At 48.9% G+C, this 24,807-nt stretch overlaps 1 protein-coding gene across 1 annotated transcript in view; it reads left to right on the top strand.

Moving 5' to 3' along the window:
• Positions 1-24,807, top strand: part of LOC117055462 (SCO-spondin-like) — a 185,017-nt gene that overhangs the window by 141,395 nt on the left and 18,815 nt on the right. Inside the window, exons 82-98 of the mRNA XM_033164998.1 lie at positions 654-814; positions 2,901-3,121; positions 4,522-4,716; positions 6,723-6,932; positions 8,695-8,862; positions 8,996-9,127; positions 10,047-10,287; positions 13,360-13,512; positions 13,875-13,921; positions 15,474-15,644; positions 16,085-16,261; positions 17,145-17,300; positions 17,966-18,096; positions 18,242-18,366; positions 19,332-19,378; positions 21,869-22,144; positions 23,747-23,908. Coding sequence (XP_033020889.1) covers positions 654-814; positions 2,901-3,121; positions 4,522-4,716; positions 6,723-6,932; positions 8,695-8,862; positions 8,996-9,127; positions 10,047-10,287; positions 13,360-13,512; positions 13,875-13,921; positions 15,474-15,644; positions 16,085-16,261; positions 17,145-17,300; positions 17,966-18,096; positions 18,242-18,366; positions 19,332-19,378; positions 21,869-22,144; positions 23,747-23,908 — 2,773 coding nt within the window. The remainder of the gene's footprint in view (positions 1-653; positions 815-2,900; positions 3,122-4,521; positions 4,717-6,722; positions 6,933-8,694; positions 8,863-8,995; positions 9,128-10,046; positions 10,288-13,359; positions 13,513-13,874; positions 13,922-15,473; positions 15,645-16,084; positions 16,262-17,144; positions 17,301-17,965; positions 18,097-18,241; positions 18,367-19,331; positions 19,379-21,868; positions 22,145-23,746; positions 23,909-24,807) is intronic.

Raw genomic sequence — 24,807 nt, 5'->3', positions numbered from 1 at the left:
TCTTCTTTCGTTGGTGTTGGTAAAGTTAAAGGTACCCCTGACCATTAGGTCCAGTCGCGTCCGACTCGGGTTGTGGCGCTCATCTCGCTTTACTGGCCAAGGGAGCCGGCGTACAGCTTCCAGGTCATGTGGCCAGCATTACTAAGCCACTTCTGGCGAACCAGAGCAGCGCACGGAAACACTGTTTACCTTCCCTCTGGAGTGGTACCTCTTTATCTACTTGCACGTTGCCGTGCTTTCGAACTGCTAGGTGGGCAGGAGCTGGGACCGAGCAATGGGAGCTCACCCTGTCATTGCAGGGATTCGAACCGCCGACCTTCTGATCGGCAAGCCCTAGGCTCTGTGGTTTAACCCACAGCACCACCCGCCGTTGGTACTTCTTGCTGTTTCCATTTTGGGGTTAAAAAAATTCTTGCCACGGTTGTTGCATACATGAACAGTCTTTTATCTTCCCTTGGTATTTCTTCCCCCACTGAACCCAGTAAAAAAGGCTTCTGGTTTTTTACGAAAAGTATTTTAAAACATTTTCTTTAACTTATTATATAGCATTTCCTAGAAAGCCTTGACCTCTTTGCAATCCCACTCTCTTTCTCTTTCTCTTACTCATACTCTTTCTCTTTCTCTTTCTCTCTTTCTCTTTCTCTTTGGCTTAGGAGTGCCCCTGCATCCTGACCGAAGACGCCCTCAAGATGTTCTGGAACCACTCCTCGGATCCCAGGCCCGCTCTGGGCATCCTCACGGCACAGGGTCAGCGGCTCTCCCCGGGAGAAGAAGTTGCCCCAAACGCCACCATCTATTCTGCCTGCAGCAACTGGTGAGCTCGGCCAGGTCTCAACCGGCCCTTCCATGCCCAGCTCATGGGCAAAGCCTCACCTGTGCCACTGCGGCCTAAAAGACGAGCGGAAAGTGTCTCATCCCACACGCGGCTGCCCCCTGGCATGCCTCACGGCTGCACACCAGTTTTCTTGAAATGATTGTGGGGTGTTTTTTGTAATTATTTGTATATTTGGAACAGATTTTATACTTGCATAGAGTTTAATTCGATTAATGGTGAATATTCTTCTTTTTATCTGTAAGCCACCTTGAGCCCAGCAAAGGGGGGGTATAAATAAATATTAGGCTATTTTTGGATTAAGCTATTTTTGGCCATCTCATCCCTTGCTTTTTCCTGTAATACCAATTGCAGTCGTTAACAGGTTTTCCACACCTATCAGCCAATCACCCCTTCCCACCGCCCTTCTGAGTAATACCCCTCTTCACTCTCTCACTATATATATGGGTCTGGTGACTTCTGTTTCAGTGTATCTGAAGAAGTGTGCATGCACACGAAAGCTCCTACCAAGAACAAAGTTAGTTGGTCTCCAAAGTGCTACTGGGAGGAATTTTTCTATTTTTTTTTAAATAAATAAATATATTATTGTAATAAGTCCTGGCAGCTGCTGGTTGCAGGCTTGCCATCTGCTTTCACACCTGTGTAGCATCCCAAGAGGCTGCCTTATACAGTGGTGCCTTGTTTCTCAGACTTAATCCGTTCCGGAAGTCGGTTCCAAAAACCAAAGCGTTCCAAAACCAAGGCGCACTTTCCCATAGAAAGTAATGCAGAATGGATGAATCCGTTCCAGACTTTTAAATACAACCCCTGAAACAGCAATTTAACATGAATTTTACTACCTAACGAGACCATTGATCCATAAAATGAAAGCAACAATAAATGTACTGTAGTAATAATAATAATAATAATTTTTTATTTGTACCCCGTATTGTAGATGATAAAAATTTAAATTATTCTTTTTTCTTACCTGCACTGATGATAGTCATTGTTTGGGTAGGGGGGCTTTTATCCATTTCCGCAGTCTCACAAATCGATCAATCAGCAGCTGAACTGGGTTCCGCACAGTCACAAAAACAAATGAACCGAAAAAGCCTCAAAAACGAAAACGAAAAATAAACAGCAAAAACAAAAGCGTCAAAGTTAATCCGTTCCGGAAGTCCGTTTGACTTCCGAAATGTTCGGAAACCAAGGCACAGCTTCTGATTGGTGAAGGCGCCCCGGAAACAATAGCCGACAGCCTCATCGGAGGTTCGGCTTCCGAAAAATGTTCAAAAACTGGAACACTTACTTCTGGGTTTTTGGTATTTGAGAACTAAGGCATTTGAGAACCAAGGAAACACCGTATTGAGTCAGATTATGGATCTGTCTGGCCGACCGCAGTTCTCTAGGCAGGGGGAGCCTTTTCCTATCCTTACCTGGAGATACCTTTGAGGATTATCATAGAAGTGTTGGAAGGAACCCTCAGGGGTCATCTCCAGACCTCACCTGGAATACTGTGTCCAGTTCTGGGCACCCCAGTTCAGGAAGGATACTGACAAGCTGGAAGGTGTCCAGAAGAGGGCAACCAAAATGGTCCAAGGCCTGGAAACGATGCCTTATGAGGAACGGCTTAGGGAGCTGGGTGTGTTTAGCCTGGAGAAGAGAAGGTTAAGGGTTGATATGATAGCCATGTTCAAATATATCAAAGGATGTCATGTAGAGGAGGGTGAAAGGTTGTTTTCTGCTGCTCCAGAGAAGCGGACACGGGGCAATGGATTCAAACTACAAGAAAGAAGATTCCAGCTAAACATTAGGAAGAACTTCCTGACAGTAAGAGCTGTCCGACATGGAATTTGCTGCCAAGGAGTGTGGTGGAGTCTCCTTCTTTGGAGGTCTTTAAGCAGAGGCTTGACAGCCGTCCGTCAAGAATGTTTTGATGGTGTTTCCTGCTTGGCAGGGGGTTGGACTGGATGGCCTTTGGGGTCTCTTCCAACTCTAGGATTCTATGATTCTAGCCCAGCCCCCTGCAAACGCAGGATTCACTGCCGACTTTGAGACCCGTCCTGACTGCTGCGTCTCCTCTGTTCAGCTCCTGCCGCAACGGGCAGCTGGTCTGCGCTTTCTCCCACTGCCCCGTGGACGGGGGCTTCTCAGCCTGGAGCCCGTGGGCCCCTTGCTCCTTAACCTGCGGGGGGCTGGGGAACATGACCAGGACGCGAGACTGCGCCAACCCCAAGCCTGCCGACGGCGGGAAGGACTGTGCCGGCCCTCGGGTGGACATCAAATACTGTCAGACGCTGGATTGCCAAGGTAAGAGGGCAGAGTCAGGAGCAAAGGTGCCTGTTATTATTGTTGTTGTTGTTGTTGTTGTTGTTGCTGTTAATACTAATACCCCGCCCATCTAGCTGAGTTTCCCCAGCCACTAGGAATATTAAAAACACGATAAAACATCAAACACTAAAAACTTCCCTAAACAGGGCTGCCTTCAGATGTCTTCTAAAAGTCATACAGTTGTTTGTTTCTTTGACATCTGATGGGAGGGCGCCACTACCGAGAAGGCCCTCTGCCTGATTCCCTTTAACCTCACTTCTCGCAGGGAGGGAACCGCCAGAAGGCCCTCGGAGCTGGACCTCAGTGTCCAGGCTGGACGATGGGGGTCGAGACGCTCCTTCAGGTCTACTGGGGAATTCCCGCCAGATGGGCGGGGTATCAATAATAAAAAATTTACTATTTATTTTTATGTTTATTCGCTCTGCCCAAAGGCACGCAGCCGGTCAGGGCACCAGCGGTCTGGCCACTGGTTTTGCCACAGATCGTCACCCTGTGGTGACACGGAGGCGGGGTTTTTCCACCGGTGGTACCTGCATGGTGGCGGAGACAAGGGGGAACCTGTGAAGACTGCCACCATTGGTTAACCCCAGCATGTGTGCCAGTGTGGTGCAGTGGTTAAGAGAGGTAGACTCATAATCTGGGGAACCGGGTTCGCGTCTCCGCTCCTCCACATGCAGCTGCTGGGTGACCTTGGGCTAGTCACACTTCTCTGAAGTCTCTCAGCCCCACTCACCTCACAGAGTGTTTGTTGTGGGGGAGGAAGGGAAAGGAGAATGTGAGCCGCTTGGAGACTCCTTAGGGTAGCGATAAAGCGGGATATCAAATCCAAACTCTTCTCTTTTTCTCCTTCTTCACAGCGGTGGCTGGACCCACAAAACAGCCCGTCTCTGTCATCCCAGGTAAGGGGGGGGGGTGTGAGAGTAATGAGGAGGGCCAGAAATCTGGTTTAGAATTATATATAGAATTATGGACTCGTAGAGGAGGAGTTATAGGCTTGCAGCATGAAGTTTGATTTTAGTAGAGAATTCTTGTTTTTCATTGGTGAGGTAATAATATAGGTTAATAATAGCTAAATTGGTAATTATTATCAATATGTTAAGTATGATGATAAAACAAACTGCTAAGGATGATTTAACAGTGAAAATCAGATGGGAAGGACCGAAGGAAGTCAGCTAACACTGTTAAAGAAAGTTAGAGGAGAAAAAAAGAATATTTTTATGTTTTTTTTTTCTTTTTAAGGATTTTGTATGTTATATTTTTGTATGCTTGTTTTGAAAAAAATATTATATATTATATTAAATATTATTGGGGGGGTTGGAAATCTGGTTTCTGTTCCCTTTGGGGAGGCAGAGGAACCCCACCCCACCCGGAAAGCGAAGCTGTCCCTCTGCCCCACTCTCCAGGCTCCGAGGAGGACAGCTTCAGCCCTTGGTCATCCTGGACGCCTTGCTCCAAAACCTGCAGCGACCCCGACCTGCCGGCCCTCAAGACCCGCATGCGGTTCTGCCAAGGGTGGGCCAACTGCACGGGCGACTCGTTCCAGGAGCGAGAGTGCAACCTGCCCCAGTGCACAGGTGAGGAAGCCAGAGCCAGCCGCCCAGAGGGGCCGGGGCAACCCAGTCGAATGGGCAGGGTACAAATAATGGAATTGCTGTGATAATTATTAGAGAGATAGATAGATAGATAGATAGATAGATAGATAGATAGATAGATAGATGATAGATAGATAGATAGATAGATAGATAGATAGATAGAGTGGTACCTCAACTTACGGATTTAATCCGTTCCGAATGCACATTCGTAGGTCAAAAAATTCGTAAGTCAAAAAAAGCGATTTTCCCATAGGAATGCTTTGGAAACGAAAAATTCAGAAAAATCTGTAAGTCGAGTAAACCGCATCTAAAATCCGTAAGTCGAGTAAACCGCATCTAAAACCGCCAACGGATGTCCTTCGGATGTTGAAAAATTTGTAGGCGTGTGGGCACTTTTTTCATTCGTAAGTCAAAAAATTCGTCTCTTGAGTAATTCGTAAGTTGAGGTACCACTGTAGATAGATAGATAGATAGATAGATAGATAGATAGATAGATAGATAGATACTTTATTATCATTGTACGTAGTGCAACAAAATTGAATGCCATCCCACATTTACAGCCACATATACGCTGTATACATATATAACCTAGCAGTTCGAAAGCACGTCAAAAGTGCAAGTAGATAAATAGGTACCGCTCCGGCGGGAAGGTAAATGGCATTTCCGTGTGCTGCTCTGGTTTGCCAGAAGCGGCTTAGTCCTGCTGGCCACATGACCCAGAAGCTGTACGCCGACTCCCTCGGCCAGTAAAGCGAGATGAGCGCTGCAACCCCAGAGTCGTCCGCAACTGGACCTAATGGTCAGGGCTCCCTTTACCCTTTATACACATTTACAACCACACATACACATACATACCATTCATCACGACTCCCCAAAGATCTTATCATTTGGTTACAGCATTTAAAATGGTTATAGCTCTTGGATAAAACTGTTTTTTTTAGTTTATCCGTTCTTGATTTAATTGTTCTGTATCTCTTGCCTGAAGGCAACCCTGCAAACAGACTATATCCAGGATGAGAGGAATCCTGTAAAATGTTGTTTGCTTTTTTGAGACAATGGGAGCTATATAGTTCATCCAAAGATGGGAGAGGGTGACCGATAATATTTTGGGCTGTGGTTATGACCTTCTGGAGCATTTTCCTGTCGGTGACTGTGCAACTGGCCAACCAAGCACAGATACAGTATGTAAAAATGCTCTCTATGCTGCCTTAGCGATCAGTCTTCTTTATGGTCCAGCTCTCACTTCCATACATCACTACTGGGAAAACCAGAGCTTGAACTATACGGACCTTTGTCGGCAAGGTGGTGTCTCTGCTTTTTAAGATGCTGTCTACCAACCTAAAAAAGGTAAAGGGACCCCTGACCATTAGGTCCAGTCGTGTCCGACTCTGGGGTTGTGGCGCTCATCTCGCTTTACTGGCCGAGGGAGCCGGCGTACAGCTTCTGGATCATGTGGCCAGCATGACTAAGCCGCTTCTGGCGAACCAGAGCAGCGCACGGAAACGCCATTTACCTTCCCACCGGAGCGGTACCTATTTATCTACTTGCACTTTGACGTGCTTTCGAACTGCTAGGTTGGCAGGAGCTGGGATCGAGCAACGGGAGCTCACCCTGCCGCGGGGATTCGAACCGCTGACCTTCTGATCAGCAAGCCCTAGGCTCTGTGGGTTAGACCAAATCAAAATCCTACCATTAGGATTAGGCAAATTCATGGAGGGTCAGCGGTGGCCACCAGCCAGGATGGCTGTGCTCTGCCTCAACAGCTGGAGGCAGCGATGCTTCTGAATTCCGGTTGCCGGAAACCACAGGAGGGGAGACTAGGGTCTTGTGTTCGAATCCTGATTACGGGTTTCCTATAATGGGCATCTGCTTGGCCACTGGGAGAAAGGGATGCTGCCCAGGTGGGCCCTTGGCCTGATCCAGCAGCAGGCTCTTTTAAAGGCGATGGCACAGAACGACCCTCTGCCTTTTTCTGCTGCCCCCCGCAGACGCCCCCCTGTGCCAAGGCGAGGAGTGCCTGGGCCTGAACTGCACTTGGAACGCCTGGTCTCCCTGGAGCGCATGTTCCCGCAGCTGCGGGGTCGGGCAGCAGCAGCGCCTGCGCACCTACAACCCGCCGGGGCAAGGAGGGCACTGGTGCCAAGACATCTTGACGGCCAACGCGGAGCGGCAATTCTGCAACCTGCAGGCTTGCAAAGGTAGGAGTCGCACGCGGGTCCCGCTTGGCCCTCGCTGGCTTCTGTCTGCCCTTGAGTTATCCATGCAATAGAGAAAGTGGACAGAGAAAGGCCTTTTCACCCTCATCATGCTATAACAACATTGTTTGACTGTGGAACTCCCTGCCACAGGGATGGCCACCATGGAGGAAGAGAGGGCTGTCTGTGGCGACTAGACAGGCTGGCTGTACTCTGACTCCGCAGTTGGAGGCAGCCATGCTTCTGAAGACCAGCTGCAGGAAACCCCAGAAGGAGAGAGCTGCTCCTGTGCCCGGATTCTGCTTGCAGGTTTTCCAATGATGGGCATCTGGTTGGTCTCTGTGAGAACAGGATGCTGCACCAGATGAGTCATTGGCCTGCTCCAGCCAGGACCTCCTTATGTTGTTATGAGTGAAACCTCCAGCACCAGAGGCAGTCTATCTAGATTCCTAGGTTCCTATGGGTATTTGGCCCCTGTGAGAACAGGATGCTGGACCAGATGGGCCCCCCTTTGGCCTGATCCAGCAGATGCTCTTCTGAGTTATTACAACGAGCCCAGGTGGGTCTTAATTTCGGAGGAAGTAGAGATCCCTTACCTCAGCCAGTACCCGAGTTCAAGATTTGGCTGGCTTCCCCCAGGGAAGTTCAGGGACAGAGCTAAAAGGCAAGATCCCTCTCTGGCAATTCTCCACAATCCAGCCTCTGGGAACGAGACTTCCAAACACCCCGAGAGCCAGTGCGGTGCAGTGGTTAGAGAGTGTTGGGGGTTCAAATCCCCTTCACCCAGCCGTGAAGCCTCAGCAGGGGCGTAGCAAGGTAAATTGGAACCCGGGGGGGGGGATTTTTTGACAACCCCCCCCCCAAGGTATGGGAAGGTCAGGTGGTGCCCGGTGCGGAAAATTTCTTGTCAACCCCCAGATTGACCCCCCCCCCACAAAAATGGTTTTACGTTATTTCATATTTTCTTACAAAGGAATAATAACAAGTAATGATAATAAAAAACTTTTCTTTATATCCCGCCCTCCCCGGCCGAAGTCGGGTTCAGGGTGGCTAACATCAGATACATAACATTGGTATAAAATCAAACAATAATTAAATTACCTCCTAAAAACATCCCAAAATCAAATTAAAGTCCAATTAGATGGCTTTCCACAGGGTTAGGGTTGGGAACAGTAAGTGCTCCACTGAACTGAAATTTCAGCCTTCGCGACATAGGAAAACAGCCAAGTAAACAGCTATTTTGGTGGAGGAGGGTCAAGATATTAACCGATATGCATGAAATTTCATCTATAGCTATATAATCCCTAGTATAGTAAGATAAGACCTTCGGAGCAGGCATTAAAAAAAAAAAGTTCCTTGATAATTTGTCACCCTCTCCATTATGGAACCCAGGGCGGGGCCCCACCGCCCCCCTTTCTACGCCCCTGAGCCTCAGCTCATTTACTCCCTCTCATCCTAAACCTCCACCGCAGGCTGTGAGGATGCAGAGGAGAAGCTGGGCCTGCCACCTTGTGCTCCGTGGAGGAAAGGTGGGGTTAAAATGCCAAAATAAAGGAACAAAATAAAACATCCTGTGGCAAGGAGTTCCGAAGATGAGCTGGCTTTGGGGTGCATCAGCATTTCTTGGGACGTGGAGGGGAGGGTGAGGAATGGCTCCGGGCCTGTCCCAGAAATGAGCTGAGAGTGTCGAGCCCCCTTTGCATGTCCATCCTCCCCCCCCGGGCAGCCCCCCTCTCAGCCCCCTCTCCCTTGTCCCCCCGTGCAGTGGACGGTGCCTGGTCCAAGTGGAGCCCCTGGTCGTGGTGCGACCGCCTCTGCGGCGGGGGGCGCTCGTCGCGGACGAGGATGTGCACCAGCCCCCCGCCCAAGAACGGAGGGCGCCACTGCCCCGGGGAGAAGTACCAAGTGCGCGTCTGTAACCCCAAACCCTGCGGTAAGTTGGCGGGGGGAGAGATTATGTCTTACCCCAGAGGTCTAGGGAAGCTGCTCCCCGGTTTCCCCCTCCCCCAAGACCCAACTCCCCTCCCTGGACCACTGCAAGATAACAGGCTGCTCTCTCCCAGCAGAGGAGGGCTGCCCCCCAGAGATGCTCATGGTGGGCTGCGCCAACGAATGCCCGCGCCACTGCTGGGACCTCCAGGAGGGCATCTCGTGCCAAGACGGGGAGGTCTGTGAGCCCGGCTGCCGGTGCCCGGAGGGTAAGCCGTGTTCTTTTCCCTGCCCCATGGCGCATTTAGACACGGGGAATATCCGTGAGTGTGCTGATGTCTTCTGGCATCAGTCGCTGTGATGTTCGGGCTGAAGAAAGCTTTTGAAGCTCCCGAACGATCATCCTTGGGGAGGGAACATGCCAGTCGGGCATGTGTCTCTGCCAAGGTCCTACTCGTGTGTAGGACATTCCTGACAGGGAGAAGGGTGGGAAGAGCTGGTCTTTCCAGTCCCCTGATTCCTTTTTAAAAAAAATATATATATATATTTTTATTATAGATTTTCCAAATACAACAGAAAAAAAACAATCCACCACAAGTACAAAACTTAAATATAATTATATACAATGATCATTTTGCTTGTATGCGTCTTCTTTTCCCGATTCTGAACCAAGTATATTGTACATATTGTACATATACACATACAATACAATCAGCTAACAAAAAAAAAAACGGAAAAAAACGAAGAAAATAACTAAATAAATAAAAAAATAATAAAAAATTAAATGAAGAACATAAAAATAAATAAATAAGATAAACAACATAACAAAAAAGAGAAAAAGTAATAATAAACAATTAATAATAATAATAATAATAATAAATGTTCTGCTCCGTATTCGTTTATTATATTCACCATCTTCCTGACCAATCCCTTGACTTAAACTACTGTGAATCTGAATGCTTACAACCCTGCACACTTCCTCGACTCCTTTCTACCATGCATTCTTAGGCATTTCATTGCTCACTTCTCTTTACTTCAAACTATTATCCTTCCCTTCACCCCTCGAATGCTGGCATGGTAACAATACTTTTATTATATTTCAGCACATATTTTTTATAAACCTCCCCTGATTCCAGCCGCCTGTGGGTCTCAGCCCTCTTCCTTTCCCCTGCTGCTCTCCTCCCCCAGGGACACTGGAGCAAGACGGCGCCTGCGTCCCCCCCGCCTACTGCGAGTGCACCGATGCCCAGGGGCACAGCTGGGTGCCGGGCAGCGTCCGCTTCGACGGCTGCGACAACTGCACCTGCGCCGGGGGGAGGCTCCTCTGCACCAACCACACCTGCGCCCCCAGCGAGTGCGCCTGGAGCCTCTGGTCCAGCTGGTCCCACTGCAGCGTCACCTGTGGGAACGGCCTGCGCACCCGCTTCAGGTATCGCTCAGGGAATCAGAATTGTGGAGTTGGGAGGGACCCCGGGGGGTCATCTAGTCCAACCCACCCTGCCATGTAGGAATCTCGGCTAAAGCACCCCTGACAGAAAAACCTGCTTAAAATGGCCCTATTAACTAATAACCTTGGAGGAATTCCAAGCAGAAATTTGTGGGGAAATTGGATATATATATATATATACGAGATATGTTCAAAAATATAATAACAGCTTTGCTTCCATGCCAGCTTTTGAATGCTAAATGAGGGATAACGAGTGGGGAAATTATGGATGTATAATGGTTTATTGGGAAATATACATATGTAGGTTTATTGTTTGGACTACATTCTGTGCTAGGGAAGGTAGATGCAAAGGGATTTGACAGGAAGTTGGATTTGTGGAATTATGTTTTGTGGAAATATAAGTTAAGCTTTTTATAGGCGTGTGTATTATTGGGGTGTGTGTGTGTGTGTGTTACTATTTTTATTTATTTATTTATATTTTTATTTATAATTTTTTTTGATGGGGATTATTTAAGATACAAAAAAAAACCAGACAAGATAATGTTGTATGTAAACTTTTATTTTGTAACGTTATACAATAACAGTTGGATTAAGATGTTCTTTTTCGTCAAATTAAATTAATCAATAAAGATTATCAAAAGAAAGAAAGAAAAAAGGAAAACCTGCTTTAAAACTGCTCCACTGCTGAACTGCTATTACTGCCAGAAAGTATTTGTGTGTGTGTGATTTTTACTAAATTTTCAGTTTTACAATTTAGAATATCCATTTAGACAACCTTATCCACGACTTCCCTTCTTCTCTTTCCATGGTTCATTTTGCGTAGCGTAAATCCCTGCATATTTTATACAAACTAAACCATTCAGTATTCCATTATTACATCCGTCAGAACTTATTTACACTGCTGAATTTTTCTTAATGCTGCCAGCGTTTTCAAGTGTACACAATTATCCCCCAATAAACATTTTTCCAATCTTCTTTAAATGAATGTTCTTCTTGTTCTCTTATTCTATGTCAGTTCCGCAAGCTGCGCATATTCCAACAGTTTAAGTAACATTCTTCTTAGGTTGTTTTCCATTTTTGGGCTAACAAAACACGGGCCGCAGTAGTGGCAGACATAAATAACCTTTTTCGACACCTGGGAATTTCCATCTGAATTTTCCCCAACAAAAAGGGACTCTAGTTTTTTGTTGTTGTTGTTTTAAAAAGGTGCTTTAAAACATTTTTTTCAATTCATTATGGATTATTTCCCAATACTCTTTTACCCTTTTACACGTCCACAACAAATGAAAGTACGTTCCCTCAACCTCTTTGCACCTCCAGCACTTATCTGATTCTGCCTTGTACATCTTAGCAAACCTTTGTTGTTGTTGTTGTTGCTTAGTTGTTTAGTTGTGTCCGACTCTTTGTGACCCCATGGACCAGAGCACGCCAGGCACCCCTATCCTTCACTGCCTCTCGCAGTTTGGCCAAACTCATGTTAGTAGCTTCGAGAACACTGTCCAACCATCTCATCCCCTGTCGTCCCCTTCTCCTTGTGCCCTCCATCTTTCCCAACATCACGGTCTTTTCTAGGGAGTCTTCCCTTCTCATGAGGTGGCCAAAGTACTGGAGCCTCAACTTCAGGATCTGTCCTTCTAGTGAGCACTCAGGGCTGATTTCTTTAAGGATGGATAGGTTTGATCTTCTTGCAGTCCATGGGATTCTCAAGAGTCTCCTCCAGCACCATAATTCAAAAGCATCAATTCTTCGGCAATCAGCCTTCTTTATGATCCAGATCTCACTTCCATACATCACTACTGGAAAAACCATAGCTTGAACTATATGGACCTTTGTCGGCAAGGTGATGTCTCTGCTTTTTAAGATGCTGTCTAGGTTTGCCATTGATTTCCTCCCAAGAAGCAGGCGTCTTCTAATTTCGTGACTGCTGTCACCATCTGCAGTGATCATGGAACCCAAGAAAGTGAAATCTCTCACTGCCTCCATTTCTTCCCCTTCTATTTGCCAGGAGGTGATGGGACCAGTGGCCATGACCTTAGTTTTTTTCGATGTTGAGCTTCAGGCCATATTTTGCACTCTCCTCTTTCACCCTCATTAAAAGGTTCTTTAATTCCTCCTCACTTTCTGCCATCAAGGTGTTGGCAAATATCGCGCCTGGGGTCAGTTGTGAGACTGCCCCGAGACTGGAACAAAGCCTCGTGCACATTCCCGGCTACACGAGACCGGTGGCACATTCAATATGTGATTGCTCCTCAGTGTGAAGAACAACACACGCAAGCCATTGATGAAGCTTAATTATTTATTGTAGGTAAATTGCAGGATATGTTTCTGCTAGCCAGCTCAGATAGTCAGAGCTGTGCATAAAAGTGTCTAGCATCTCTCGAGCCAGAACTGAAAGCAAAGCACAATAACATCACATGTGTGAGAAAGCAGATAAGACTACTGGCTTTCTCACGGGATAAAAACAGACACGTGTCACACCGGCCTCGCTGCTGCTTTTGCAGTTCGGCGTGTACAAATATCCCAACACAAGGTAGGAAACCTACTCTGAGTTGAAAACCACCTGTAAATCATTTTCAAGTAGTTCTCCTTCAAAGAATAACATGCTGTGAGCGATCTGTCAGAACATTGTTCTTGGTGCTAGTGATCAGGGGCGTCATGAGGGGGGGGGGCGGTGGGGGCGGTCCGCCCTGGGTTCCAGGGGAGGGGGGTGACACATGGGCCAGCCCCGCCCCACCGGTGGACCCGAGCAAGCCGCGGAGCGAAACCACTCCGCCCCGAGCAAGCCGCGGAGCGAAGAGACTCCGTCCAGGGTCCGTCCGCCAGCGCCGCTATGGGGCTGCCCCATGCGATCGGGATGGGGAAGCCCCAGGAGCCGGCGGTCGCTCGGCGGGTTGCCGCTGGAGCAGCAGCGCCGGCGGGATGGACCGCGTAGTCCATCTCAGCCGGCACTGCTGCTCCAGCGGCGACCGAGCCCCGGCTCCTGGGGCTTCCCCCTCCGTGCTGCTTTAAAGGGGGACACCCAATAATGGGTGCCTGTTTGTCCTTCCTCTCCAGGACCTCCACGTCCGGCTCATGGGCCGCTGAGTGCCTGAAGGAGGAGCTGCAGACCCGCCCCTGCGCCCCAGGCGCCTGCCCCCCTCTGTGCCTGCACGAGGGCCGGGAGATGGGTCTGGGGAGCACCTGGCTCCTGGGAGAGTGCCAGCAATGGTGAGTGCCTCGCACGACTCAGGGAGGGGAGTCCCATGTCATATTTTATTGATTATTGCTCTTGTGTTCGAATTCTGCTTCCTGGTTTCCCACAGGCAGACGTTCAGCCCCTCTTCTTAGGCTCTTTTAAGGACTGTTGCTCTCCAGGTGGCTCTGAAGAGCTGCTGCCAGTCAGAGTAGGCACTACTGGGCTAGATGGGGCAATGACGCGAAGTGTTATAACACACAAGCACACACACACCCCATGCCTTCGACAGGTGTTGCAGCTCTCCTTTTCTGGGGTGGTCGGAGATTGGAAGCCAGGTGAGGGGCTGCCAGCCTGTTGGCAATCGCTGACCCCTTTTATCTGTCCTTCTCCCCAGTATTTGCACCCCGGAGGGCGTCTATTGTCTGGACATCGCCTGCGCAGGTGAGTCTTTCCTTCATCAGCTGAACCGGGGCACCAGTCAACATAAACAGACTTCTGCCAACCTGGTGCCCTCCAGATGTTTTTAGACGACAAGCCCCATCAGCCCCAGCCAGAACAATTGATCTGGACACAATATAATAATATTTATACCCTGCCCATCTGGCTGGCCTTCCCTAGCCACTCTGGGCGGCCTGCAACCAAATATCAAAAACACAATACAGCACAAGACTTCTGTTGATGCAGCCCAGAATAGCATTAGCCTTTTTTGCTGCTGCATCACATGGTTGGCTCTTGTTAAGCTTGTGGTCCACCGAGACCCCTAGGGGATCCTTTTCACACGTACTACTGTCAAGCCAAGGGTCCCCCATCTTTTATCTGTGCAGCTGGTTCTTCCTGCCTGAAGGTAGAACTTGACACTTGTCCCTGTTGAAATGCAATCGGCATTTTATGGGTGGACATGATGAGCTGGTTCGCGAAGGGGAAAATGCACAGAGGATTTGTGGACAAGAGGGACCTTAGAGATCTGGATAGGCAGAGGAATGTGGCAAAAGGGTTGTGAAAATAGAGAGGAAAGCTGAAGGCTAGGAATATAATAGGGCGGGGGGGCAGTGGGCATGGGAGCAGACTCCGGGGGGCAGGTCCATTTGGTCCCCCAATAAAATATTTGAGGGCACCAGGCTCCCCCAAAGTGGATGGTGTCTTGTGATCAGTTATGCAGGGCAGGGCTTGCCTGGGCCCCCCAATATTTATTCAGGTTGGCACCGTTACCAGTGACAGCAGGAGAGTCGTTTTAGGATGAACAGGGAAAGCCTGAACTGCAAGTCTCCAGGTTGGGCAGAGAGGCAACATGACAGAAGTTTATAAAACGGTTCATTAATTAATTGATGTCTGTTTTTATGCATATTTTGTTGTTAGCCACTCTGTGCCCAGGCTCGGCTGGGGAGGGCGGGATACAAATAAAAAATATTATTATTATTATTATTATTATTATTATTATTATTATTATTCATGGAGAGAATGGAGAGAGAAAAGGCTTCCATTCCCTCTCGTAACATGAACTGGTGGGCACCCAAGAAAACTTGGAAATTCAGGGCAGATGAAAGAAAGTCCTTCTTCACATGGTGCATAGTTAAACTGTGGAACTCCCTGCCACAGGAGGCAGTGATGGCCGCCAACCTGGAAGTCTTTAGAAGAGGATTGGGGAAATTCATGGAGGAGGAAAGGCCTATCGGTGGCTCCTAGCCAGGTTGGCTATCTTTGGCCTACACAGCTGGAGGCAGCAGTGCTTCGTGAATCCCAGTTGCTGGAAAACAAAGAGGGGGAGAGTTGTGTTCAAATCCTGCTTGCTCGTTTCCCACAGGCATCTGGTTGGCTGCTGTGAGAACAGGACGCTGGGCCAGGATGCTAGACCAGCAAGCTTTTCTCGTGTTCCTATGTTATTACCTCGTTGTCTAAGTATCCCGGGGTTAAGGGGTGCGAGCGACGCAGAGCCCCCGCAGCCTGTCGTTCGGATCCCCTGGCTGAGTTTCCCTCCTCCTCTCCTTCCTGACAGTGCACGGAGCCTGGACCCCCTGGTCGCCCTGGTCCGACTGCCCCCTCACCTGCGGCCGAGGCACCCAGATCCGCACCCGGGCCTGCGTCAACCCCCCGCCTCGCAACAAGGGACTCCCCTGCGCTGGCCCAGAGACGCAAGCGCAGAACTGCTCCATCCCGCCCTGCCCAGGTGAGGGGCTCACGGCACGGACGCCCAACAGAGCTTGCTCCCCCGTTAGGTTCCCAGAAGCCCAGCTTAGGCTCAGCACAGACGGAGACACGGTTTCTCTCTCTCTCCGACTTCCAACAATGAATCTGCCGGATGACATCGCGGAAGACCGTCGCCTCAGGAGAGTGAGGGAAATCCTCAGGGGTGATTCACACCCTGGCTGGCACTTTCTTGATTTCCTGCCCTCGGGCCTGTCAACAGCAATATTATCTGCAATTTCTGTTTTAAAACACGGACCCTCCAGATTCAGGAGCTCTGGAGATGGAGAAAAAAGAGCAAGACATTCAGGGAGTCCTGCCACACTTAGCCGAATCTCCATTTTTAAAATAATAATAATAAAAAGACCGCAAAGATCAGAATGTCCATGCAGCATAGACAGACAGTGTGTTCCTTCCACACAGGGGACGAGCTGTGCCATTGGTCCTCCTGGGGTCCGTGTTCGAGATCTTGCGGAACGGGCTTGGCCACGCGGATGGGGACGTGTCCTTGCCCGACCTCCGAGGAGGCGGCTGCGGGAGCGTTTTGCAAAGATGGGCACCGCCAGGACGTGGGGGCTTGTTACCTCGGGGCTTGCGAAGGTGAGGAGGGGGTCAGGTTACCTATGGCTGTGCTTATTTTACATATTTATTGCGTTTCTTCCCCACCTTTTCCTCCAAGGAGCCCCAAGTGGTGACAAAGGTTCTTCCTGTTCTTCCTTCGCCTGATTCCTCCTCCAGAAGTCTGGAGGGTGGCAACACAAGAACGGGGCCTTCTCTGCAGTGGCTCCCTGCTTGTGGAATGCTCTCCCCAGGGAGGTTCGCCTGGCGCCTTCATGGTACACCTTTAGGCACCAGGCAAAAACGTTCCTCTTTAAACAAGCCTTGAGCCGATTAACATCCGACACCCTTTAAAAATGTGTCATCGAAGGGGGCATTTTTGGGCTGTTTTGATTTTTATTTATATCATGCATTTTTGTGGTTTTTACATTGTGTTTTTATGATGTGGACCGCCCTGAGATCTACAGATGAAGTGTGGTATACAAATTTAATAAATAATGAGAATGATGTCTCCCCCACCAAGCCTCCGTACTCCCATACTCCGTTCCATACCTTCCGCAATCCTCAGGGTCCCCTTCGGATACGGCTGCCGTACGTTCGACTGTCAAAATGGTGTGTCCAGGCGGACTTTTGCTGAATCTGCAAAATGCCCAGTAAAACCCAGATGTATTGCAAAAAAGCCCAAAATCTTTTTTTGGGGGGGGGGGAGAGATGTACCCAAAATAGCTCAACCTTGGACTAGATGACCCTTCTATTGTTCTATCATTCATCAGAGGTTTTTAAGCAGAGGTTGGACGGCCATCTGTCAGAGATGCTTTCGCTGCGATTCCCGCATTGCAGGGGGTTGGACTAGATGACCTGGGGGGATCCCTTTCAGCTCTGCGGTTCTCTGATCCCAGTCACTCTCTCTCCCTCTCCCCCCCAGAGTGCCCCTGGAGCCCCTGGACCAAGTGGACCAAGTGTTCGTGCAGCTTCCTGGTGCAGCAGCGATACCGGAACCAGCGGGGCTCGGGGGGCGACGGGCAGCCCTGCGTGGGGCTCGACGGCCAGTTCCGCATGTGCGACTATTCCCAGTGCTCAGGTGAGCCATCGCAGTTTCTTGTGGACATGAGTTCCGTAGGGTAATGAGGTTCAGATCGGGGGAAATAAATACAGGAAATGGACAAGAGTCCAAAGATTCACAAAATGTTTAAGGGTATGCGTCCCCCCGCGTCCCCCCAGAAAAAAAGCACTGAGCAATTAATAGTTTACACTCACCAGTTACAATACAGAATTACCCATCTTTAAATCAATAAAATAACAGCAAAGCACAATGCATAAAATACCACGAAACATGCAAAACTATGTAAAAAGATCAGATTGAGAAACAAGGAGAGACAACTTATAAAATATATATTTTTAAAAACTACCCCTGAACTCCCCTCTTCCCAGCTGCTTCTGCTAGTCTCAAAGTCATGGTCTGGGGGGGGGGGCAAGGCAGGTGCCTGCAGAAAGACTCTCTCCCCTACAGGATCCCAGGAATTGGGAGGGGGCTCAGGGCATCATCCAGACTGACCCCCCCAAGCCAACAATATTCTATTGCAATATTCGTTGTACTCTGGGGGGGTTTCCCCACCTGGTCATGATAGGATGGAGGGGTTTCCTGGTCTCCCCCCTCCTCCCCCCAGCACCCTGGGAGCAGCCTGTCTCCTTGCCCCGTTGAGGACCCCGGCTTCACCCGCCTCCCCACCTCCGGCTTTCCCCCAGAGTCCAGCTGCGAGGCGCCCTTCGAGTTCCGGGAGTGCGGCTCTCCCTGCGACAGCCTCTGCTCCACGATGCGCCACCCAGAGCTGTGCAAGGACATCCCCCGGTGCCTGCCCGGCTGCTACTGCCCACAGGTGAGAGCTGCGCCTGCTGTTCTGGGTTGGGGGGGGGGGAAACCCGTCACCTGCGGAACTCTCCGCTGCAGGATTTGGGCAGAGCAGCCGGCTCTCCTTCAGATCTGATTCTGGGTTCTCTCTCTTTCTCCCCCCCCCCTTCAAGGGCCTGGTGGAACAGAACGGGGCCTGCGTCCCGCCCTCGCAGTGCGGCTGCCTCCACCTCAGCCAATCGGAAGGCCCCGTATCCTTGGCGGCAGGAGACACCGTTTCGATTGGCTGCAAGGAGTGGTGAGTGGCAAACGGCTTCACTCCCAGGGGTGGGCAGGAAAAGGGAAGGAGTCAAAGACCGGGAGGCGGGACCTTCCGCTGCAGGCCAGCTTTCCCCAACCTGGCGCCCTCCAGATGTTTTGTACTATAACTCCCAGCACCCCCCGGCCAGCAATGCAGAAATGGCACCCTCAGTTCGTTATGATCGTGGAACAGACTCCCATGGAAAGTGATGGACTCCCCTTCTTCTGAGCTTTTAAAGCAGAGCTTGCATGGCCATCTGCCAGGGATGCTTTAGTCGTGAATTGAAGGGGTATTATTATTATTATTATTATTATTATTATTATTATTATTATTACATTTTTTAAAATGACATAGAAATATGTAAATATGTGAATATTCAAAAAGAAAAAGAAAAAATACAGAAAAAGTACAAATATATATTTAAAAATGAGGAAAAGGGGGGAATTGATATAAAAAACAAAAAAGAATTAGTCCAGTACACAAAATTGTTCAAAGAATACAAACAGTAATTTGAATATTCTATGCGCCAGGTTCTCAGAAAGAAATACATTTGTAATCCTCCTTTTATTTCTTTCTTTGAAGTCACTTTCTTTCTGTTCCGGAAAACTAGTTTGAATCCCTGCTATATCAGTTGACTTCCCTCTATCTCTTTGCCGCTTCAGCACTTCTCTTAAGTGACAAATATTCTGTATTCATTTATTAAAATCAGGTTTTTTCCCCCCATTATATTTGTGAGATTAATCTAAGCACAACCAAGTATTGTTTTTGGAACCATATTTTGTCAGGTGGTTTTAAAGCAACCCCATTCCTTTTTCGCCATGTCGCCTGAGTGATCTCTTCTTAGTTCTGTCATTTTGGCTAGTTCAAGGTACTCACACAACTTTAATTGCAGGGGGTTTGTCTAGATGCCCCTTAGGGGTCCCTTCCAAATCTGTGATTAACCTGCAACTTTCTCTCTGCAGTATCTGCCAGCAGGGGGAGCTGCAGTGCAGCAGCGAAGGCTGCCAAGGTGAGCACCTTCTGCCTGGGAAGCTCCTCCCCTCACTGTCCCGGGGTAGACTGCGCCAGACCAGGGAGGAACCATGCCAAGCCATGTAGGGAATTAGAGATAATAGGGTCCCCCCCCAAAAAAATCTATTAATTTACTGAACAACAAGTAACAGGCCATCGCAGGCCAGTTTTTGAAGACATACAGCAGCCGGTCTGATGTGGAAAACAGGAGAGATATACAGCGGTTTCCTGAATGCTTCCCTTTGGTATTATTTGTACCACTGAGCAGGGGCGTAGCAAGGGGGGGCGGAGGGCCCCAGGCAGCACCCCTGCTGAGGGTGACACTTCGGGCGGTGACCCCGCCCCCTGGTCTTTTTTTAAAATTAATTTTAAATTAAAAAAAAAAAAATTAAAGGCTATTTTCGGCACTGCCGGGATGGAGCCACAGGGGTGGCCAGCCAGGAGGGGTGCCACCCCCTCCTCGCTGGCCCACCCCTTGCCTCTTTGCCGAGCTCCGCTGCTGGGTGGCTTGCGGAGCCGGGGCATGGAGAGGGGCGGGCCAGCGAGGAAGGACACCCCCCCTCGCTGGCCCGCCCCTCTCCCTGCCCCGACTTGCACTCTGCCACGGGAGCCCAGGCGGCAGATTTTGGAGACAGACTCCCAAATCTGCCGCCCGGCACCCCTTCGTGCAGCGGCTGCTCGCGCAGGCACGAGCAGCCGCGGCATGAAGGGGTGCCGCCCGGCACCTCCGGGGGCGGGGCGACGCACGCACGCACCGCGATGCCCCGACCCAAGGGGTGCCTCTTGGCTTACCGCCCCGAGCAGCCAAGGGGCTAAGAACGCCCCTGCCACTGAGTCTGTGGGGCTGGTTCCTGTTGGGGAATATCCATTTCTTCGTATTCTTGCGAGGGATCCAGCGTTGGTCCCGGAATCGTAACAGTCTTAAGAATCGGGTCCTTTGGAGGAGCCCAAGCTGGAACAGAGATAATAGGTTTTTGAACCAGATCTTTGCATACTGAACCTGGGCAAGCCACTCTGCATGCCGACACAAATCGCTTTGCAGAAGCCTGTCCTGAGAGGCAGAAATCTTCTCTCAAGTCCGTAGAAGGAGTGTCTCCACCCCCATCATTCACCCCGGACACTGAAGTCCAGCTCCGAGGGCCTTCTGGTGGTTCACTCCCTGCGAGAAGCCAAGTTACAGGGAACCAGGCAGAGGGCCTTCTCGGTGGTGGCGCCCGCCCTGTGGAACGCCCTCCCAGCAGATGTCAAGGAAATAAACAACTATCTGACTTTTAGAAGACATCTGAAGGCAGCCCTGTTTATGGAAGCTTTTCTGAAGGACTATTGTATTTTAATTTTCTGTTTGAAGCTGCCCAGAGTGGCTGGGGAAACCCAGCCAGATGGGTGGGGTATAAATAAATTATTATTATTATTATTATTATTATTATTATTATTATTATTATTAGCTTTTGTTTTAAACTGGAAAAGCCTCAAAAACAGGGAATGGTGTCCAGCTACGCTTCTGGTGCGTTCCTTTGCTTCTCCAGTGCTTTTGCAGAGTTTTCCAAACTTCAAACCTCTTCTTGCGCAACGGTGTGTGTGCCTTCCTTGCCAGCAAATAAACTCCAGAGAGTCCAGCTTGTTTGAAGCAAGCAAGCTTTAATTACAAGCATAAATTCACAGACACTCCCGGACTGACAGAAGACATCTCCGCTCCGGTTCAAAAGTGAAACCAGGACTGAACAGAGAATAAACAGTGCGTCACATCCTGTATACAGCAGATACCCCGGATGTTGTGACATCATCCTCCCTGTTGAGCTTATTTAACCCTGAAAGCTCCAAACCTCACATTATTCTTGTTCATTCAAGAGTCCCCTTTCAATTGTGTGTTGCGGCAGCAAAAAAAAACCCAACGTCATGCAATTCTAGGCTGCATCAACAGAAGTCTAGTGTCCAGATCAAGGGATGTAATAGTCCATCTCTGTTCTGCCTTGGTCAGGCCACACCTGGAATACGGTGTCCAGTTCTGGGCATCACAATTTTAAAAGGATGTTGACAAGCTGAAAGGTATGCAGAAGAGGGGGACCAAGATGGTCAAGGGTCTGGAAACCAAGCCTTATGAGGAACGGTTGAAGGAGCTGGGTATGTTTAGACTGGAAAAGATGAGATATGAGAGGCATCTTCAAATATCTCAAGGGCTGTCACCTGGAAGATGGAACAAGCTTGGTTTCTCCTGCTCCAGAGGGTAGGACTCGAACCCATGGCTTCAAGTTATAAGAAAGGAGATTCCGGTAAACATCAGGGAGAGCTTTCTGAGGGCAAGAGCTGTTTGACAGGGGAACGGTCTCCCTCAGAAGGTTGTGGACTCTCCTTCCTTGGAGATTTTAGAGCGGAGGTTGGATGGCCATCTGTCGGTGATTCTTTAGCTGCGATTCCTGAATTTCAGGGGGTTGGACTAGATGATCCTTGGGGGTCCCTTCCAACTCTATGATTCCTTTCTCCCCCTCAGGTCTGCTTCCAGTCAGCGCCTGGTCGGAGTGGACGTCCTGTTCCTCTTGCCTGCCTTTTGTGGCCCTCGGCCCCAACGTGGTCTCCACCCTCTTGGCTCAGCAACACAGCTGGTCCCTTGAAGAAGGACCCCCCCAGCCCGCCCTGGTGTCCCTCCAGCATCGCTTCCGACTCTGCCTGGACCCTCAGACCGGCAGAAGCTGGACAGGACCGGCCCCCCTGTGCTCAGCCGAACTGGATCAGGAACGCCTTTGCCCGGATCCTCACATTTGCGAAGGTTTTGTGCTTGGTTTGTTTTTTTTTTTTAATCACTTGTACAAGATAATTGTTTGTTTGTTTGTTTGTTTGTTTATTCTTTTCTTCGTTTGTTTGTTTATTCGTTTGTTTGTTTGTTCATTTGTTCGTTGGTTCGTTTATTCATTCATTTGTTTATTCGTTTGTTTGTTTGTTCATTTGTTCATTGGTTTGTTTATTCATTCATTTGTTTATTCGTTTGTTTGTTTGTTTGTTCATTTGTTCGTTGGTTCGTTTATTCATTCATTTGTTTATTCGTTTGTTTGTTTGTTCATTTGTTCGTTGGTTCGTTTATTCATTCATTTGTTTATTCGTTTGTTTGTTTGTTCATTTGTTTATTCGTTCGTTGGTTCGTTTATTCATTCATTCGTTTGTTTGTTTGTTTGTTTATGCCCCGTCCATCTGACTGGGCTTCCCCAGCCACTCTGGGCGGCTTCCAACAAAACATTAAAATACAATAATCCATCTAACATTAAAAGCTTCCCAAGATAACATACAAAAACAAAAAATAAAGAACAATTGCAACTAAATCAAAATGAAAACGAAGCACACATGCAAGAGAGTGTTTCATTCAAACACCCTTGAAAAAACATTTCTTATTAGTGTTGAGTGGTAACAACATTAAAAAAATAGAGAGATTTGCTTTGTTCATAAAAGTCAGGATATTGCCTTGTGCCGTTCTCTTAATAATTCCAAACGGCAGCATATCTCCCAGGAGGGCTTCAAACGGTTATTATCATTAAAGTCATTGTGAATTTTGGGCATTAGATCAGATTGTTATTATTGACCTTTGGGGTTTTATTATGTTTTTATGTGTGTCGGAAGCCGCCCAGAGTGACTGCGGCAACCCAGCCGGATGGGACGGGTATAAATAATAAAATGATGGTTTTTATTTTTTTTAATCAATATATAAAATAGCTCTTTGTCATGTCTGGTGCCCTGAATTTAGGCAACACTGAGCTCCCAAGATGTTTTGGACCACAAATCCCATCAGCTGTGCTGGCTGGGGGGAGATTGTTGTTGTTGTTGTTGTTGTTGTTGTTGTTGTTGTTGTTAATAATAATAATAATAATAATAATAATAATAATAATAATAATAATTTAAACCCCACCCATCTGAGTTTCCTCAGCCGCTCCGGTCGGCTCCCAACAGAATAATAATAATAATAATAATAATAATAATAATAATAATAAAGTGATAAACATCAAACATTAAAAACTTCCCCAGACAGGACTGACTTCAGATGTCTTCTAAAAGTCAGATAGTTGTTTATTTCCTTGACATCTGATGGGAGGGCGCCACCACCGAGAAGGCCCTCTGCCTGGTTCCCTGTAACCTCACATCTCGCAGGGAGGGAACCGCCAGAAGGCCCTCGGCGCTGGACCTCAGTGTCCGGGCTGAACGATGGGGGTGGAGATGCTCCTTCAGGTCCCCAAATGCCTTTAGGGGGCCAGGAGTAGAGACATCTGCATTTGCATGGTCCTTAATGTGGGAGAGGGGTCTTTGGTGGTGGGGCAGCAGCGGAGGTGGGTGAGACAGTTCCCCTCCCCAGGCCGCTATCTGCAGCTCCCCCTCTCCCTTCCAGACTTCTGCCTGTGGAGCGGTTGGGCCCCCTGGAGCCCCTGCCGCGCGCCCTGCAGCGGGGGGTTCCGCACGCGCCAGCGCTACGCCCGTCACCCATCAGGAGAGCCCCGGTGCCGCGGGGCGTGGTCCCAGTCCGAGAGCTGCAACACGGCCGCCTGCCCAGGTACGTTCCCTCCAGCTGGGATGCGGGGAGCATCCTTAAGACCCCTCCGAGGTGGCAAACCCCCGAAAGGCTGGGAAACGGAGGAAGCTGCTGCCTTGGACCGAGTCAGACCATTGGTCCATCTAGCCCAGTGTTGTCTCCACTGACCGGCAGCAGCTCTCCAAGGCTTCAGGCAGAAGACCAGATCCTGCGCTTGTGTTTTGCTAACCCTGAAGGTGCCCTATTGTGGGAAACCCAAAAGCAGGACTCAAGCATGAAAGCTCTTTCTCCCCCTTCGGTTTCCGGAAGCGTTGCTGGCTCCCAGCCGCAGAGCCAGAGCTAGTAGCCATTGATTGTCCTCTCCTCCGCGACTTTGTCTAAGTGAGCAAAGTTCCTTTGCCATCTATCCAGGAATCTGGACCTCAACACGCCTGGTGTGGACACAATCAGAAACGAATCTGAAACTCACTTATTAACTTACTTCGTAAGATTCCCACGCCACCTGGTTGTTTAGAAAGAAAAACCCCAAAGCGGTTTGGAAAAAGATAACATCAGTAAGATCAGGGGGGAAATTACAATGCTTTAAAACATACAAAAAAAATGAAAAATACCATGATGGACTAAAATTCACATCAACTTTCTAAGCATCAGGTTTGGACCGTCTAAACAAGAAGGTTTCTAGCAGTGGTACCTCGGTTTTCTAACGTCTCCGTAGACGAATGTTTTGGTTTTCAAACGCCGTCAACCAGGAAGTAAATGCTTCCATTTTTTAACACACCTTGGAAGTCAAACAGCTTCCGCTGAGTGTATACAGAAGGACCCCAGGTCGTGGTACATAACGCGGGCATGCGTATCGCGAACGCACAAAAAAGCCCCCCAAAAACCCGGAAGTGCAATTTGAGCGCTTCTGCGCATGCGCG

Source organism: Lacerta agilis, chromosome 12 (assembly GCF_009819535.1).
Source record: "Lacerta agilis isolate rLacAgi1 chromosome 12, rLacAgi1.pri, whole genome shotgun sequence".
In the NCBI taxonomy this organism is placed as follows: Eukaryota; Metazoa; Chordata; class Lepidosauria; order Squamata; family Lacertidae; genus Lacerta; species Lacerta agilis.
This window is presented reverse-complemented; position numbering and strand designations above follow the sequence as displayed.